The 12,722-nt window shown below is 38.3% G+C and overlaps 2 protein-coding genes across 8 annotated transcripts in view; both read left to right on the top strand.

Annotated features, from left to right (window-relative positions):
* Positions 1–6,376, top strand: part of sulf1 (sulfatase 1) — an 87,134-nt gene extending 80,758 nt beyond the window's left edge. For 3 of the 6 annotated variants that reach the window (XM_039666837.2, XM_039666835.2, XM_089125566.1), the window contains exons 15-19: positions 73–150; positions 760–932; positions 1,493–1,635; positions 1,918–2,041; positions 4,651–6,376. In XM_039666837.2, the coding sequence (XP_039522771.2) occupies positions 73–150; positions 760–932; positions 1,493–1,635; positions 1,918–2,041; positions 4,651–5,411 (1,279 nt within the window). In that variant the 3' untranslated portion in view covers positions 5,412–6,376. Of the gene's footprint in view, positions 1–72; positions 151–759; positions 933–1,492; positions 1,636–1,917; positions 2,042–3,515; positions 3,550–3,953; positions 4,005–4,650 lie in introns of all 6 variants that reach the window. The other 3 variants (XM_039666839.2, XM_039666841.2, XM_039666838.2) reach the window with 3 other exon arrangements.
* Positions 6,377–8,353: 1,977 nt separating this feature from the next.
* slco5a1 (solute carrier organic anion transporter family member 5A1) overlaps positions 8,354–12,722 on the top strand; it is a 40,866-nt gene continuing 36,497 nt past the window's right edge. Inside the window, exons 1-3 of one of the 2 annotated variants that reach the window (XM_039666843.2) lie at positions 8,354–8,450; positions 8,891–9,011; positions 9,179–10,163. In XM_039666843.2, the coding sequence (XP_039522777.2) occupies positions 9,209–10,163 (955 nt within the window). In that variant the 5' untranslated portion in view covers positions 8,354–8,450; positions 8,891–9,011; positions 9,179–9,208. Of the gene's footprint in view, positions 8,451–8,890; positions 10,164–12,722 lie in introns of both variants that reach the window. The other variant, XM_039666842.2, reaches the window with a different exon arrangement.

The following is a 12,722-nucleotide window of genomic DNA, read 5'->3' on the forward strand; positions in this document are numbered from 1 at the left end:
CAACTCATTCTGAGTCAAAGGGCTTTTTAGAAATTCCAGCTGAATTTAGTGCTGTTCTCTCCTTACAACCAGTTACTATAGCAAAGAGAGAGAGCAGAAAAACAAACCCGAAAGATTGAAGAATAGGAATGACCACCTCCATCCCTTTAAGTGAGTTCTTTTCATGTGTGTCCGTGCCTCGTCAGTTTGTCTGTACTCTATAGTGTTGTCTCTCTGTTAGTGTGTTGGATTAATGCCGTGTAGCACACTTTACACAACGCTGATAATGTCTCTTCTAAAGTCAACAATTGTTGTATGTGAAATAATGTATAGTGTATCATGTTTACAATCGTGTTGGTGGAAATGTTGGTGAGTTTATACAAAGCTTGGAATCTAAGAGTTATCAGTTGGTCCTGTTGCATGTGTAATATTGCATGCATGCATGTGCACATGTAGATTGACTTATTTTCAGTCCATGGGTCACTGTTTTATGCCATACAATCCCAGCAGCAGTCTCTACCCATAAACATTAGCATTCCAAGTGTAAACAAATCACTACAATTGCAATGTGAGATTATGAAATGCCCTGATCTGAAAATAGGACAAGAACCTTGTGGTATTGGGGGAGGGTGGTGTGCACGATCCTTCCACTTTCTCACGACCTCTGACCCCATATATGTGTGGAGCTGACTGGTCTACCTCCCCCATCATTGTGCAACTCACCTGGGATGGCGTTCCCTTTTGCTCTGGCTCTAATGTCTCATTCATTTATGCCACCAGAGAGGCCACGCAGGAAGTGGACAGCAAGGCTCAACTTTACAACGAAATCCGCCGCAGGAAGAAAGAGAGGAAGGAGAGGAAGAGGCAGAAGAAGGGTGATGACTGCAGTCTTCCTGGTCTCACCTGCTTCACACATAATAATGACCACTGGCAGACCGCCCCCTTCTGGAACTGTAAGGAAATGCTCATTGTTTTTGCTGCACTCTTAAAAAAGATACAAAAGATACACTTTGTACCTTATGTACCCCTAAATGGTGCGTATTACTACCTTAAAGGTATATATTAGTGCCTACGTATCAGTCAAATGTGTATAGTAAAAAGTGCACACTGTTATTGTACTGAAGTACAGTTTTTGGATTCTACTTTTGCATACATTTTTGTACTCCATTTTAAAGAAAAAAAAATACTTATTCTCTGATAGCTTTTTCCAGACGTTTTCATTATATTTTCAAATGCAAGGCACAAAAAAGAAAAACTGCAGATTGGTCAGCGATATCCAGTTCTCTAATGAATCGTCTGATTAAATTCAGTTCTTTGAATCTTGGTTCACAAAGAGGTCTGAATGATTCATTTGATCACAAATATGAATCTAAACCCAGACAAGTACACTGAATTAGTCCCTTTTGAAAGGATACTGCCACAGTGATAGATTTTGTACCATTAATTGAGAGTGTAAGTCAGTATTTTTTTCTAGTTAATATGTTCATTGACAAAACTATTTCATTTTTCATAGTGGGTGGCTTCTGTGCCTGCACAAGCTCTAACAACAACACATACTGGTGTCTGAGAACTATTAATGAGACTCACAACACACTCTTCTGTGAATTTGCAACTGGCTTCCTGGAGTATTTTGACCTAAACAGTGACCCGTATCAGGTAAGGATGTGTGACATGTTTTCAGTTGCATCTGAGTACAATAAATTGCTCTATTGAGCCTGAGATTATCCACAGCAGTAGTGGTTTAGCGCTGCTGGGATGCAGGTTTGAATCTGATCCTTTCTTTGTATGCAGTGCACTGTTAAATAAAAGCTTTAAAAGCCCATAATTTAAAAAGAACTCTGAGGATAATGACTCTTCCTGTAAAGACATGCTATTATCCTTCATCTACATTACAGCACTTACAATAACTGACTCAAGAATACATATTATGTTTTGCAGTTAACCAATGCAGTTTACACAGTGGAGAGGGACATTCTCAGCCAGTTACATTTACAGCTGATGGAAATGAGGAGCTGTCAAGGCCACAAGCAGTGCAACCCCAGACCCAAAAGCTCAGATGCAGGTAACACTCCTGTCCAGATGGGGAAATGGGGGGAAAAAACATGCTAGCACACTTTCAATATCCAAATCTGAAACATTCCAGTTGCATCTCTGGTGAGAAACTAGGTTAAACCAGCTTAAGGTGGTTTGCTGGCCTGGCTGGTTTAAGATGGTTTCCCAGCATGTCTAAGCTGATTTCTTTTAGCTGGTCTTCAAACCTGAAGCGCTGTTTAAAACCAACCAGCTAACACATTTAGGTTAATTTATTGGTTTTTTTTTTTATTCTAACAGGTATACACAATGAAGCATGCTCATTTTTTAGCAAAGATTTCATTGTCCAAATTGAGAAAAAAAAGTGCTGAATATTTAGCAACACGTGGTCTAGCATGTTTTGGCACACTCTGAGGATGTTGTTGGATCTCTAAATGGTGGATGATGGATTGGTCACTGAGTTTGGTTTCTCTCTAAACCGCCTGCTCATCTTTATTTTCTTTATTTCCCTTTAATATTTTCCATTTTATTCCCTCAACAGGGGACAGTGATTTCAGCAGTCTAACAATCACATCATCTCATAGTTTTTCATTTTTTCCCATTCCTGGTGAATATGAATGGCTCCTGTGAAAGTTTTGTACCAATAGAGATGGTTTATTTTATATTAATATATATTTAGAGGTGTAAGAACCTGTTTATGTGCTCTGTAAATTTGAAAATCTAAAACTATAAACATTACTGACACACATTCCTCTCTGAGTGTTTTTTTTTTTTTTAATTTTTTATAAATGCCTATGTATTTTAGCAGTAGAATTGTGGTTTAAAAATTCTAGCAGGAATTTTGTCTTTATTATTTACTGGGAAGGAAGAGGTCTCTATAACATTGGTTAATTGGCTGCATGTATAAAACCTGCCACCATCAGAACCACTGAGATTTGCATTATTCTGAAAACAGTTTAGAATTTCTTATGAGGAGAGACTGATTCGTCATAATGGCATTATAAAGACGTTATAAATGATACTGAGATGATTTGCAATATTGAATATTTATGAAAGTTGTCAGCTTTTCAACAACTAAATTAATAATGTGGTCAGCACCTTAGCTGGGGCTAAAACAATGGCATTGATTTGTAGTAAACGCATAATCTAAAATTAAGTTTGCCCAAAAATAAAATGTCAGCATGTACTCATACGCATGTTGTTTCAGATCTGTATGACTGTTCTATTAAAAAATAATAATATTAGTCTGCATGTTAGCATATTCTCATGTTATTTATCATTCATCATTTTTAACACTACACTTCCTTACTATCTTTTTCTTCAGGACGATCAGAGGATTTTCCTCATTTATCCTTTAAATCATTATTCCTTCGTTGTGTCTTTAACACTACCTCTCCTCGGGAGCTGAGGGTTTTGCATGGAGATCTGCTATGTGATTTACTTCATTTTTTTTTTTAATTACAATAGACATTTAACATGTTAAATGCTTTTATTTTCCTGATCAGGAAGTAAAGATGGAGGAAGCTATGATCAACACAGGTATCCACATTTTTGAATCCCTCATTGGCTTTTGAAATAACTGCATGGGCAGCTTGTTTCCACTAATACGCCATGTTTCATTGAGCTAAGTGTGTGGTTGCATGCTGGGTTGAGCTAACAATTTAAGTATATTTAAAAATCACACGAATATTAGTATTTTAAGCCTCAATTACAAGTTCATTTTAACAGTTTGTTGCAATTTATGTATCCCTAGATGTCATTTAAACCAAATTTTGACTTTTAAAATCCAAGATTTGACTCTTCATTTAAACGTCGTTTAGTGGGAAGTAGCATCTCATAGACATACCAGTGCACAGATCATCAATATTTGAGACTTTGTAATTACATTTTTCTCGTTCACGCCTGTCTTGACATCTCTGTTTTTTGGCTTACCTGCTTACCAGGCAACAGCATCGAAAATGGTCAAAGTTGAGGAGGCCAAGCCTTTCATTCCTGTGAGTCCTTGAGACCATACAAATCCATTTCTGTTCTTGTTCCACTTTCAAGTAGTTCTCCACACTGCATTCCATATCTCCATAGACGCTGAGCGGGAGTTCTGGTTCAGCGCGGGCCGTGTCTCTTAGGCCATCAGTCACTGCCTGACCCCCTCGGGGAATGCTCATTTCATTCTCTCGCCCTCCTTTAACACGCTTTTGTTTTTGCAGATTTTCATTTCCTGTACCTCTCACCCACCCTTTCAGCCTCATGTTTATTTTACTTTTTTTCGGTTGCTGATTTCTTGGTTCCAGGAGTTTCCATCTTTTCAGTCTCTTGTTGGATGTTTTACTTTGATTTGAACCTCATTGCACAGATTTCCAGTCTGTCTGCACACCCTTTATTTATGATGTATTGGTTTTGGGTGTCCGTTTGGAGGACATTTGTTGTCTTGATCTGCATTCACACTGCTTTACTGCTTCGAAATAGAGCTTTTCTATTGGTCTAAGGCTTAAATAAAGCACCGCAGTGGTGTGTGGGGCACTAATTCAAGACCCCTCGGCAGGAGTAGGCCGGGAATAACTGCATGTTTTAGACTCATTCTCTGCGCAGCTATCGCCAGCCCTTACTGACTCTTCTCGCTTCCCCCCCTTTCCCGTTTCCCAGAACACAATCAGCCTGGGACGTCCACAAAGGTTAAGCTGCCCAATTTCACAGAGGACTTCACCTGGCAAGGACTGGCAGATTTGTACAGCGTGAATGAGAGTCTGTACGAACACAGGCACAACTACAGTCCCGTTCTGGATGACTGGATGAACTTTTGGAAGGATGTAGATAGTATGTTTGCACTGCTGAGAAATTTAAAGACACTCAACCAAACCGATAAGCTTGACCCCCTGGCTGAGCTGGGCTCCGGGGTCCCGGAGGAGGCCAGCGGTGCTGGTTCCCCCATCCAAGAGGAACGGCCCCCGAGCCCCGTCACCACAGGTCCCCCGAGAGGCCTGAGCCCCGACACCCTTCAAGAGAGTCTCTTAAAGTCTCTTAACGAACTCCCAGAGGGCCGCCCGACCAAACCGAGCGCTCTTCCGAGAGGAGACACCTGGGTTCATCAGCTGGAAAACGAGTTGGACAATGATGGAATGACGTTTAGTGGCAACGGAGTCACCGAACTGGAGACCCGCCATGACTTTTTGTTGCGCAGCTCAAAAATTGTGGATCTCCACCTCCAGGAAGAAGAGGAGGACATTTTTCAGGCCCAGGGTTACCTTCCCCTCTCACCGCAGCCAGCCAGACCTCCAGAGCCTGCTCTGGAAACTCTTCCAGCATGGAGTGAAACCTCACAGGAGAGGTGGAACGGAAGCTCCAAACCTTTTACCCACAAGCCCAGAGACGTTCAGGAGGGCAGTGCCGCGGGCCCATCCCATTGAGAAAATGACTGCTGCCATGCACTGTGAAGCCAGCCAAGTCAGAGACACTAACCCCACGGAGCATGGACTGATCTCCTGTATAATCCAATGAACTATTTTATTTTTTACAGGTGCTTCCTTTTATTAGAATTCAGTGTTATGTATTTTGTAAAAAATATATATATATATATAAATATAAAAAAAATTAGAGGTAACGTATTGGATGCATCTTAAATGTTGGGTTTGGTTTTTAAATCTCAAGCGGGAAAATGTCATCAAACTGAGGTTTTAATATATTTTTAATCAATAAAGAAAGAAAGAGGTTAAAATGGTGAAACCATTGCATTCAGTTTTGAATTAACCACATGCAGATTGTTTCCTCAAGATATTTGATGCACTTTTGTTTCATGTTTCTCGACTTCAACGCATTCTTCAGTCTCATTTTGACAAACAACTCCATGTTGACACCAACACAAGTCATTATTTGTTGGATTCACGTTGGACAATGAGTGTTGTTCTCCTCTTCTATGTTTACTTCGGCTTATTGGGTTTACTTTACACTAAAACACTGCTTGAACATGTTTTATACACTTGGATTGTGGGTTTAATGGTATGACTTCTTGGCGAAAAATGTTTTTCTCACAAATTTTGTATAGTTCGGTCCATATAATGTAAGAAGGGCATTCACTGTATAGTGCTTTTGTCATGGATGACTCTAACGTTTTCACTAACCCACAGTAATTCTAAAGTACTTCTAAAGTAGCTTGTTTCATTTGTGAAGAATGTGAGATGGGCCTTTATTCAGAATGTATTGACCATTTTTGTCCTGTCTTTTAAAGTAATGTCTAAACTCATTTTTGAAGAAATTGTTTGAATATGAGTTGACCTTCCAAATCTGCAAACGTTACTTTTTAACCAATGGTGTTGGAACAATTCTGGCTTCTGGAAAGCCAAGAGGCTGTTTTGAAATAAAAATCTTCCAAACATTTGTTTCACCTACCTTGTGCTTTTAAGCCTTAAATGCATGATTTTTTTTCACCAATCATTATTAGGGCCCAAGCCCTGAAAGGGCGAAGGCCCTATTGTTTTATACTCTGACAATATACATTTTAATAAACAATTGCAGTAATCATTTATTAATTTTATGAATTTGCAAGTTATATACATTCCTGGGCGAACATATTTTGGTAATCCTGGAACAACATTACTTTCTGAAAATGTAGTCTTACCCCAAAACCCAACCCTACCCATAGGTTTCATACAATCAGAGGGAAATTATATAACAGTGAAAACACTGATGTAGAAGCACCTCACCCTGATTCAAAGCCTAAGATATAAACTGTAGGCTTACGATATAAACTTTTTGACTGGAATGTTGTTCCATTACAGAGATGATTACCCAGGAACGTGTTGCTGGTGAAAAGGGGTTCTATTGATTTGCACAGTTTAAACAGTAGTCCCAATTTTAGGTGTTTTCAAATATTACACAGCTTGCAATTAGCTTTTTTTACACGCTAATTTTTACGAGCTATATGTTGTTCGTTCGTTTATTATTTGGAGTGTTGTTGAAGCGTTTTCTATAGAAGTCTAGTAATAGTAATCCACCGTTAGAGGGCACTATAGTTTGTCTAAACCTGGAAATGGTCTTGATTTGGGTTTCATTGCTCAGTTTTACTCAGGTTTTAAAAAGTAGCCTACCGTTTTGCTGTTTTGGAACAATGCAATGAAAAGTATCGGCTGCAAAAAAAAAAAACATTTTAATAACATCACGATGTTGAATAATCAATTATTGTCATATTTAATCATATGTAGGGCTACGGCGATCTGAGAAATGTAGATGTAGTAGACGAGTCTGGCCACCAGGAGGTGCTACTGTAATTATTCAAAAAAATGAAAGGGAGAGCGAGCACAACCTAACGCTTTTTGAACTTTCTCAGTTGGTGTCACTTAAAGAGTTTTTCCCCCACATTATTTTCCCACATGTCTAGAACAATTATGTGGTTTTGTTTTATTTATACAGTGTATACGTTTTTCTTGATACAGGCCTACCCTGAAAGAATGGAAGTGATGTGACAACGTGCCCCACATTGTAAAAACAATACACAAGAAATACACAATACACAACAATAAAAATAAGTGAATAAAAATAAAATAAAAAGAGTGGCATTGTCCATAGACATGGGTCAAAGGTCAGCTGGACACCTGGGTGAGAGAGACCCCTGAGGAAGCCATAAAGTTTAGGTTTGCCTCTATACCTTTTTCTTTGTTTTTTAACTTCTAAAATAGGTTATAATCCAGTTCCTAAATTCCTTAAAATCTCTGCCCTCCTTTTTAATATTAAACATATTAACCATGTTTTTAGGAAAATCAAAATACAAAACTTTCAGGACTATGAGACCCATGAGCATCAAATAAAATAGGAAAGGGGTCCGCGGAGTTAAAGATGACCATGATGACATTGCCTGATTTATTCAGAATTATATATAGGCTATAATAAAAATCCTGACGGAGTTGAGCAAAAATGAGCACAGTGAGAACTTTTATAGAGTTTTTTATGGAAAATATTGTGTCAAGATTTACTTTTTGAATTGTTTGATACCGATCTCTTCCTTTCAATTTAAATGCACATTTTTGAATTTGTTGCACTTTTAAACACTTTGTTTGGCAGTTGTACATTGTGATCACATACTTAGAACAGGTTAAATAACTTTGTGTATTATTTAAAAATACAAAAGCAATAAATGTCCCGAGGTTGCAGATGCAACCTTTTAAGTTATTGATGAATTTCTGTATTTTTAGTAATTATAAAGCGTTTGTATGACATTTTTGTCCCTTATCTCAAGAAGCAGTGATATGTATAGTCTATGTATGAACTCATGTGAAAAATATTCGTTGATAATTTTTTTGAGAAACAATGGTACTTGGGAAATACATTTCCCAGAATGCACTTGGCGAGCTCCGTGGTCACCCCCTCCTGCATCAAATCCGCAATCTCAAATCTCACACTCACTTCGTGTCGAGGACAACAACTCACTACCTCTGTCTGTCTCTATCGCTCGTGTAAGTAACGTTACACTACTCTTCATTCAATTCACTCTTCATGCTGTTCATTAATCTTATGTCTCGCTATTTTAATTAGCTAGAGCTTAGAGGCGGGCTGAAAGAGATGTGTTATGTGAATGAATTCAATGAAAGGATCAGTGTTTGGACTTCTAAATTTCTATAAATTAATTCGTAACTTCATAAACTTTAGGTCGGTAATTAGTTATATTAGATAAACAAATAATTCTGGCAGGTTGACATGTTTTTAAAATGTTCTTGTAATGTTATCAGTGGTCAGTCGCACGTTTACTGTTATTCTTTGTCTTCCTCGACCACTAATCTACCAGACAGCAGCTCGACTTCACAAAACAAATGACAGGCTATTTAACGCTGTTAATGTTGCTTCTTGAACAGTTATTTAGCAAATACTAATACTAGTTTTTCCCCCTTGTTTTCAGGATTCAATCTTTTCTGAATCATTCAACTACAAACAATAATTTCAGCACTATGACCAGAAATCAATTCCTCCTATTTATATTAACATGACATGAATTGAACTTCGTGCTGCTACACTTTTAGGTGAGGCAGCATGTGAAATGACCACTTTCCAATTTATTATGATGAGGAATAAGTAGAAAAACAGTTGGACCGCTATACAGAGGGATCATGCATGGAAGTATAGTCTTCTTTGACCTCTTTATTTGTGTGTCTCTGTAGTCTAACTTAAATTTATTATTAAATTATAGTTCTAATTGCATTGACTCGAAGCAGCCAAAATGACTTCATCGTATAACGACGAGACCAGAAGTGATATTTCAGAGTCTCTGGAAGTTTGTGAATTCGAGGGACAGTACGGAGATCCGGGTGGTTCTTACAAATCCAAAAGCTTGCCTGTTCTTAATGGCAAGTGTCCGACCGTCAATGAGACGTTGGAACCGAGGCTGGTTAGCACGACACAGACTTTAGTAAACACGGACCAGTGCTTGGTGTTCAACGAGCTGCGACAGAAAGGAGACTCAAGCGAACTGGATTCACCCACCAGGACTGATTTCTCCCCTTCCATGTCCAGTATGGTGGGTCTTAGTAGCTCTATGAAAACTGACGCCAACCGAGCTGGTGGCAAAAAAATAGGCTTTTCATTGGCAAGATTCATCCACTTTCCTGTGAGGAAGTACGTGAGGATGATTCTGTCAGACTCTAGGTGTTTTCTGTTCTGTATGTGTTACCTGACGTTCATCCAGTCATTGATGGTCTCTGGCTATCTTAGTAGTGTCATCACCACTATAGAGAAGAGATACAGCCTTAGAAGCTCTGAATCAGGACTGCTGGTTAGCTGCTTTGACATTGGAAGTCTGCTGGTAGTGGTCTTCATTAGTTATTTCGGGGGTCGAGGCCAGAGGCCACGCTGGTTGGCGGTAGGTGGGGTGTTTATCGCTGTGGGGGCAGCTCTCTTTTCCCTTCCACATTTTATCTCTCCACCCTATCAAGTCCAAGAGGTCAACTCTTCCACGGGGAACGAGGGCCTGTGCCTGAACGGGAACGGCAGCAGAAGGGACGGCCTGGACGTGTCATCATGTCCACGAGACCAAGAGGGCAACGATCACTCCATGTATGTTGCCCTTTTCGTCTGTGCCCAGGTCCTGGTGGGCATGGGATCCACTCCCATCTACACGCTGGGACCAACGTACCTGGATGATAACGTGAAAAAGGAGAACGCATCCCTCTACCTTGGTAAGAAACTTCTTTATAGTACATTACCTAGCGACTAATTGTTGATCACAGGGTGACCTTTAATTTCTAATATATTTTAACATTGCCATCAATCCTTTTTTATGTGTTATTATTATTATTTTTAAATGCATTTCTTTAAACAAAAAAATAAATAAATATATATGTATATATATATATAAAACATATATAAAATGTACAGTATATTAAATATACACTATTGTTTTAATTGATATGATTAATTTAATATATATATATATATATATATGAGAGAATATGATTGGATCATCATTGCAGTGATTATTATGTTTCTAGCATGTTATAACAGTTATTCTAAACCTAATTGTTGGAGTGTCTAGGTTTTCATTTCTTAAACAACCAAGTAGGAAGACACATCATGGCCATATCCACCAAATAAATGTTGTGAACTTGTGTGATTATTTCCATCAAGAGGTGCATCAAAATTTTCAATGAATTTGAGGTCTGGACTCAGAGGTGCCAATTTGTGTGTAAAAATGATTCTTCATGCTCCCTTCCAACCATTCTTTCATTTGAGCTTGATTAATCTTGACATTGTCATCCTGGAATATGGCCATGATGTGTCTTCCTATATGGTTGTTTAAGAAATAAAAAAAAATACATACTCCATCAATTAAATTTAGAAGAACTGTTTCCAAACATGTAACATGATAGAAACATAATAATCACTGCAGTAATTATCCAATCATCAACTCTTTGCATGTGTCTATTTAAATCCAAACAATGATATTTTTGTTTTGTTCTGGCAGTATATAAATATACATACGCGCTTTGTTTGGTGATTTAATTGCAAGTCAATGGTGTTTTTTTTACCTGATCACATGACCCTTGTTCTTTCCTCTGTTACATGTACCTTTATCCTTAATCTTTTCCAAATCCCATTCCTCCCACCCTGTGATTTGAGCATGCTGATGAATTTTTATGAAGCCCCTTTGCTGTTTAAGCTCCTTTGTGTTTAAGGAGACTTTTGTGGAAGAAATGCTTGGAAACAAATGGGACATCCATGTTAAGTAATATTCTTGTTTTGATTATATTCAGCATCATAACCAAGTCATAACCATCAAAATATGAAGTATGCAGAGAGTGACAGGTTTTGACATAACAAAGCTGCTTTAGTTGTATGATTGATTGGGACGCACCAGTGAATTTGAATGATATAGGAAGACCCATTTATCTACAGTTTGGTGAGTAAGTGGGGCAGTGACGGCCCTCTGTCTGTGGAACCTCCCGTGTCTGACGCTGTTTTCCCAGCGTCTTTCAAAGAAGCACAGGGCTGATCTAGGAACAGGGTGGGGGCTTTGTGATGGGGGATAATGCTTCAGTGAACATGCACACACAGTCTTTTAAATAAAGAGCACCCCATTATAAAGTACACATGCTGCAGCCTTAAAGTCAATGTATTGATCACCGCTTGCATCACCTGAAGCTATTCCAGTGAGTGTGATGTGAGCTAGAGAGACAAAACAACTGGCTTTTCTTTGTATTTGCAGTTGCACACTGCATTATGACAGCCTGGGGTTTTCATTCTCCCGTGAAGCTGATGTCTTGGTCTTCCTGATCTATAAAGCACTAAATAGGTTGATTAACATGATAAAAAGGCAGTTTGCAATAGTGTAATTTTTGTTTTTAAATGTTTTTTTCATTCCTGATTTATTGTATGATTGCTTTACCATGTGCTTTTCTTCCTATATGACATTTTAGATAAAGTAAAATGACTGAATTATAGGAAAAAGTACTTTTATTAGACTCTCACTTCAGAGGCTGCAAATAACTGACAGCTAAAAATAATGAATCATAAACCATTATTGTGTCAATTTTGCCTACTTTCTTTCTGGCATGTCACTTTTCCAATTATTTCAAACCCCATCAGAATTTGTGAAAAGCACTTGGGGCAAAAAGACAAATTGAAATCTCCTGTACGTTGAGAGAAATTGGATTGGAATGTTTGCTTCGTCCTCAGCTCTTGTTTGAGCTGCACACACACTTGGATAGTGTAGCTTAGAGCCGTTATACTTCCCTCTCACATGGTTCAGGTAGGGTTTATCATTGCAAAACATGTTTATTCTCTTTTCTCTCCACACTGCCATCTGCCTTGAGTGCCTTCTTTTACCTATGGTGTCTTGAGTTAGTTGCGCTCAACGGACAAGGATTCCCAATGAAAACATTTACATACCACAAAATCCCTCAGGCAAATTCATTTTAATGAGCTGAAGTTAACCAAAATCCACCGCCTCCTTTTTCTGACACACTTTCACAGACTAAAGCCGGCCCCTGTTCAGTCGGTACAGTGACACTTACATGATGAATGACTTGAGAATAGCAGTACACACTAACCTCTTTTCTGAAACACGTTGTTTGTCCAAACATCTTTCTTTTTTTTTTTTTTTACATTTATGCCTTTAGCTCATGCTTTTATGCAAGAAGAACATAAGCAATTAGTCTAAGAGCCAAAAATATGTACATAGTTTACAGTTACAATAAATAGTATACATAGTAAAATATATTTATTTACTCGCAAACAGA

This window comes from Pimephales promelas, chromosome 22 (assembly GCF_988280905.1).
Source record: "Pimephales promelas chromosome 22, fPimPro1.hap1.1, whole genome shotgun sequence".
NCBI lineage: Eukaryota > Metazoa > Chordata > Actinopteri > Cypriniformes > Leuciscidae > Pimephales > Pimephales promelas.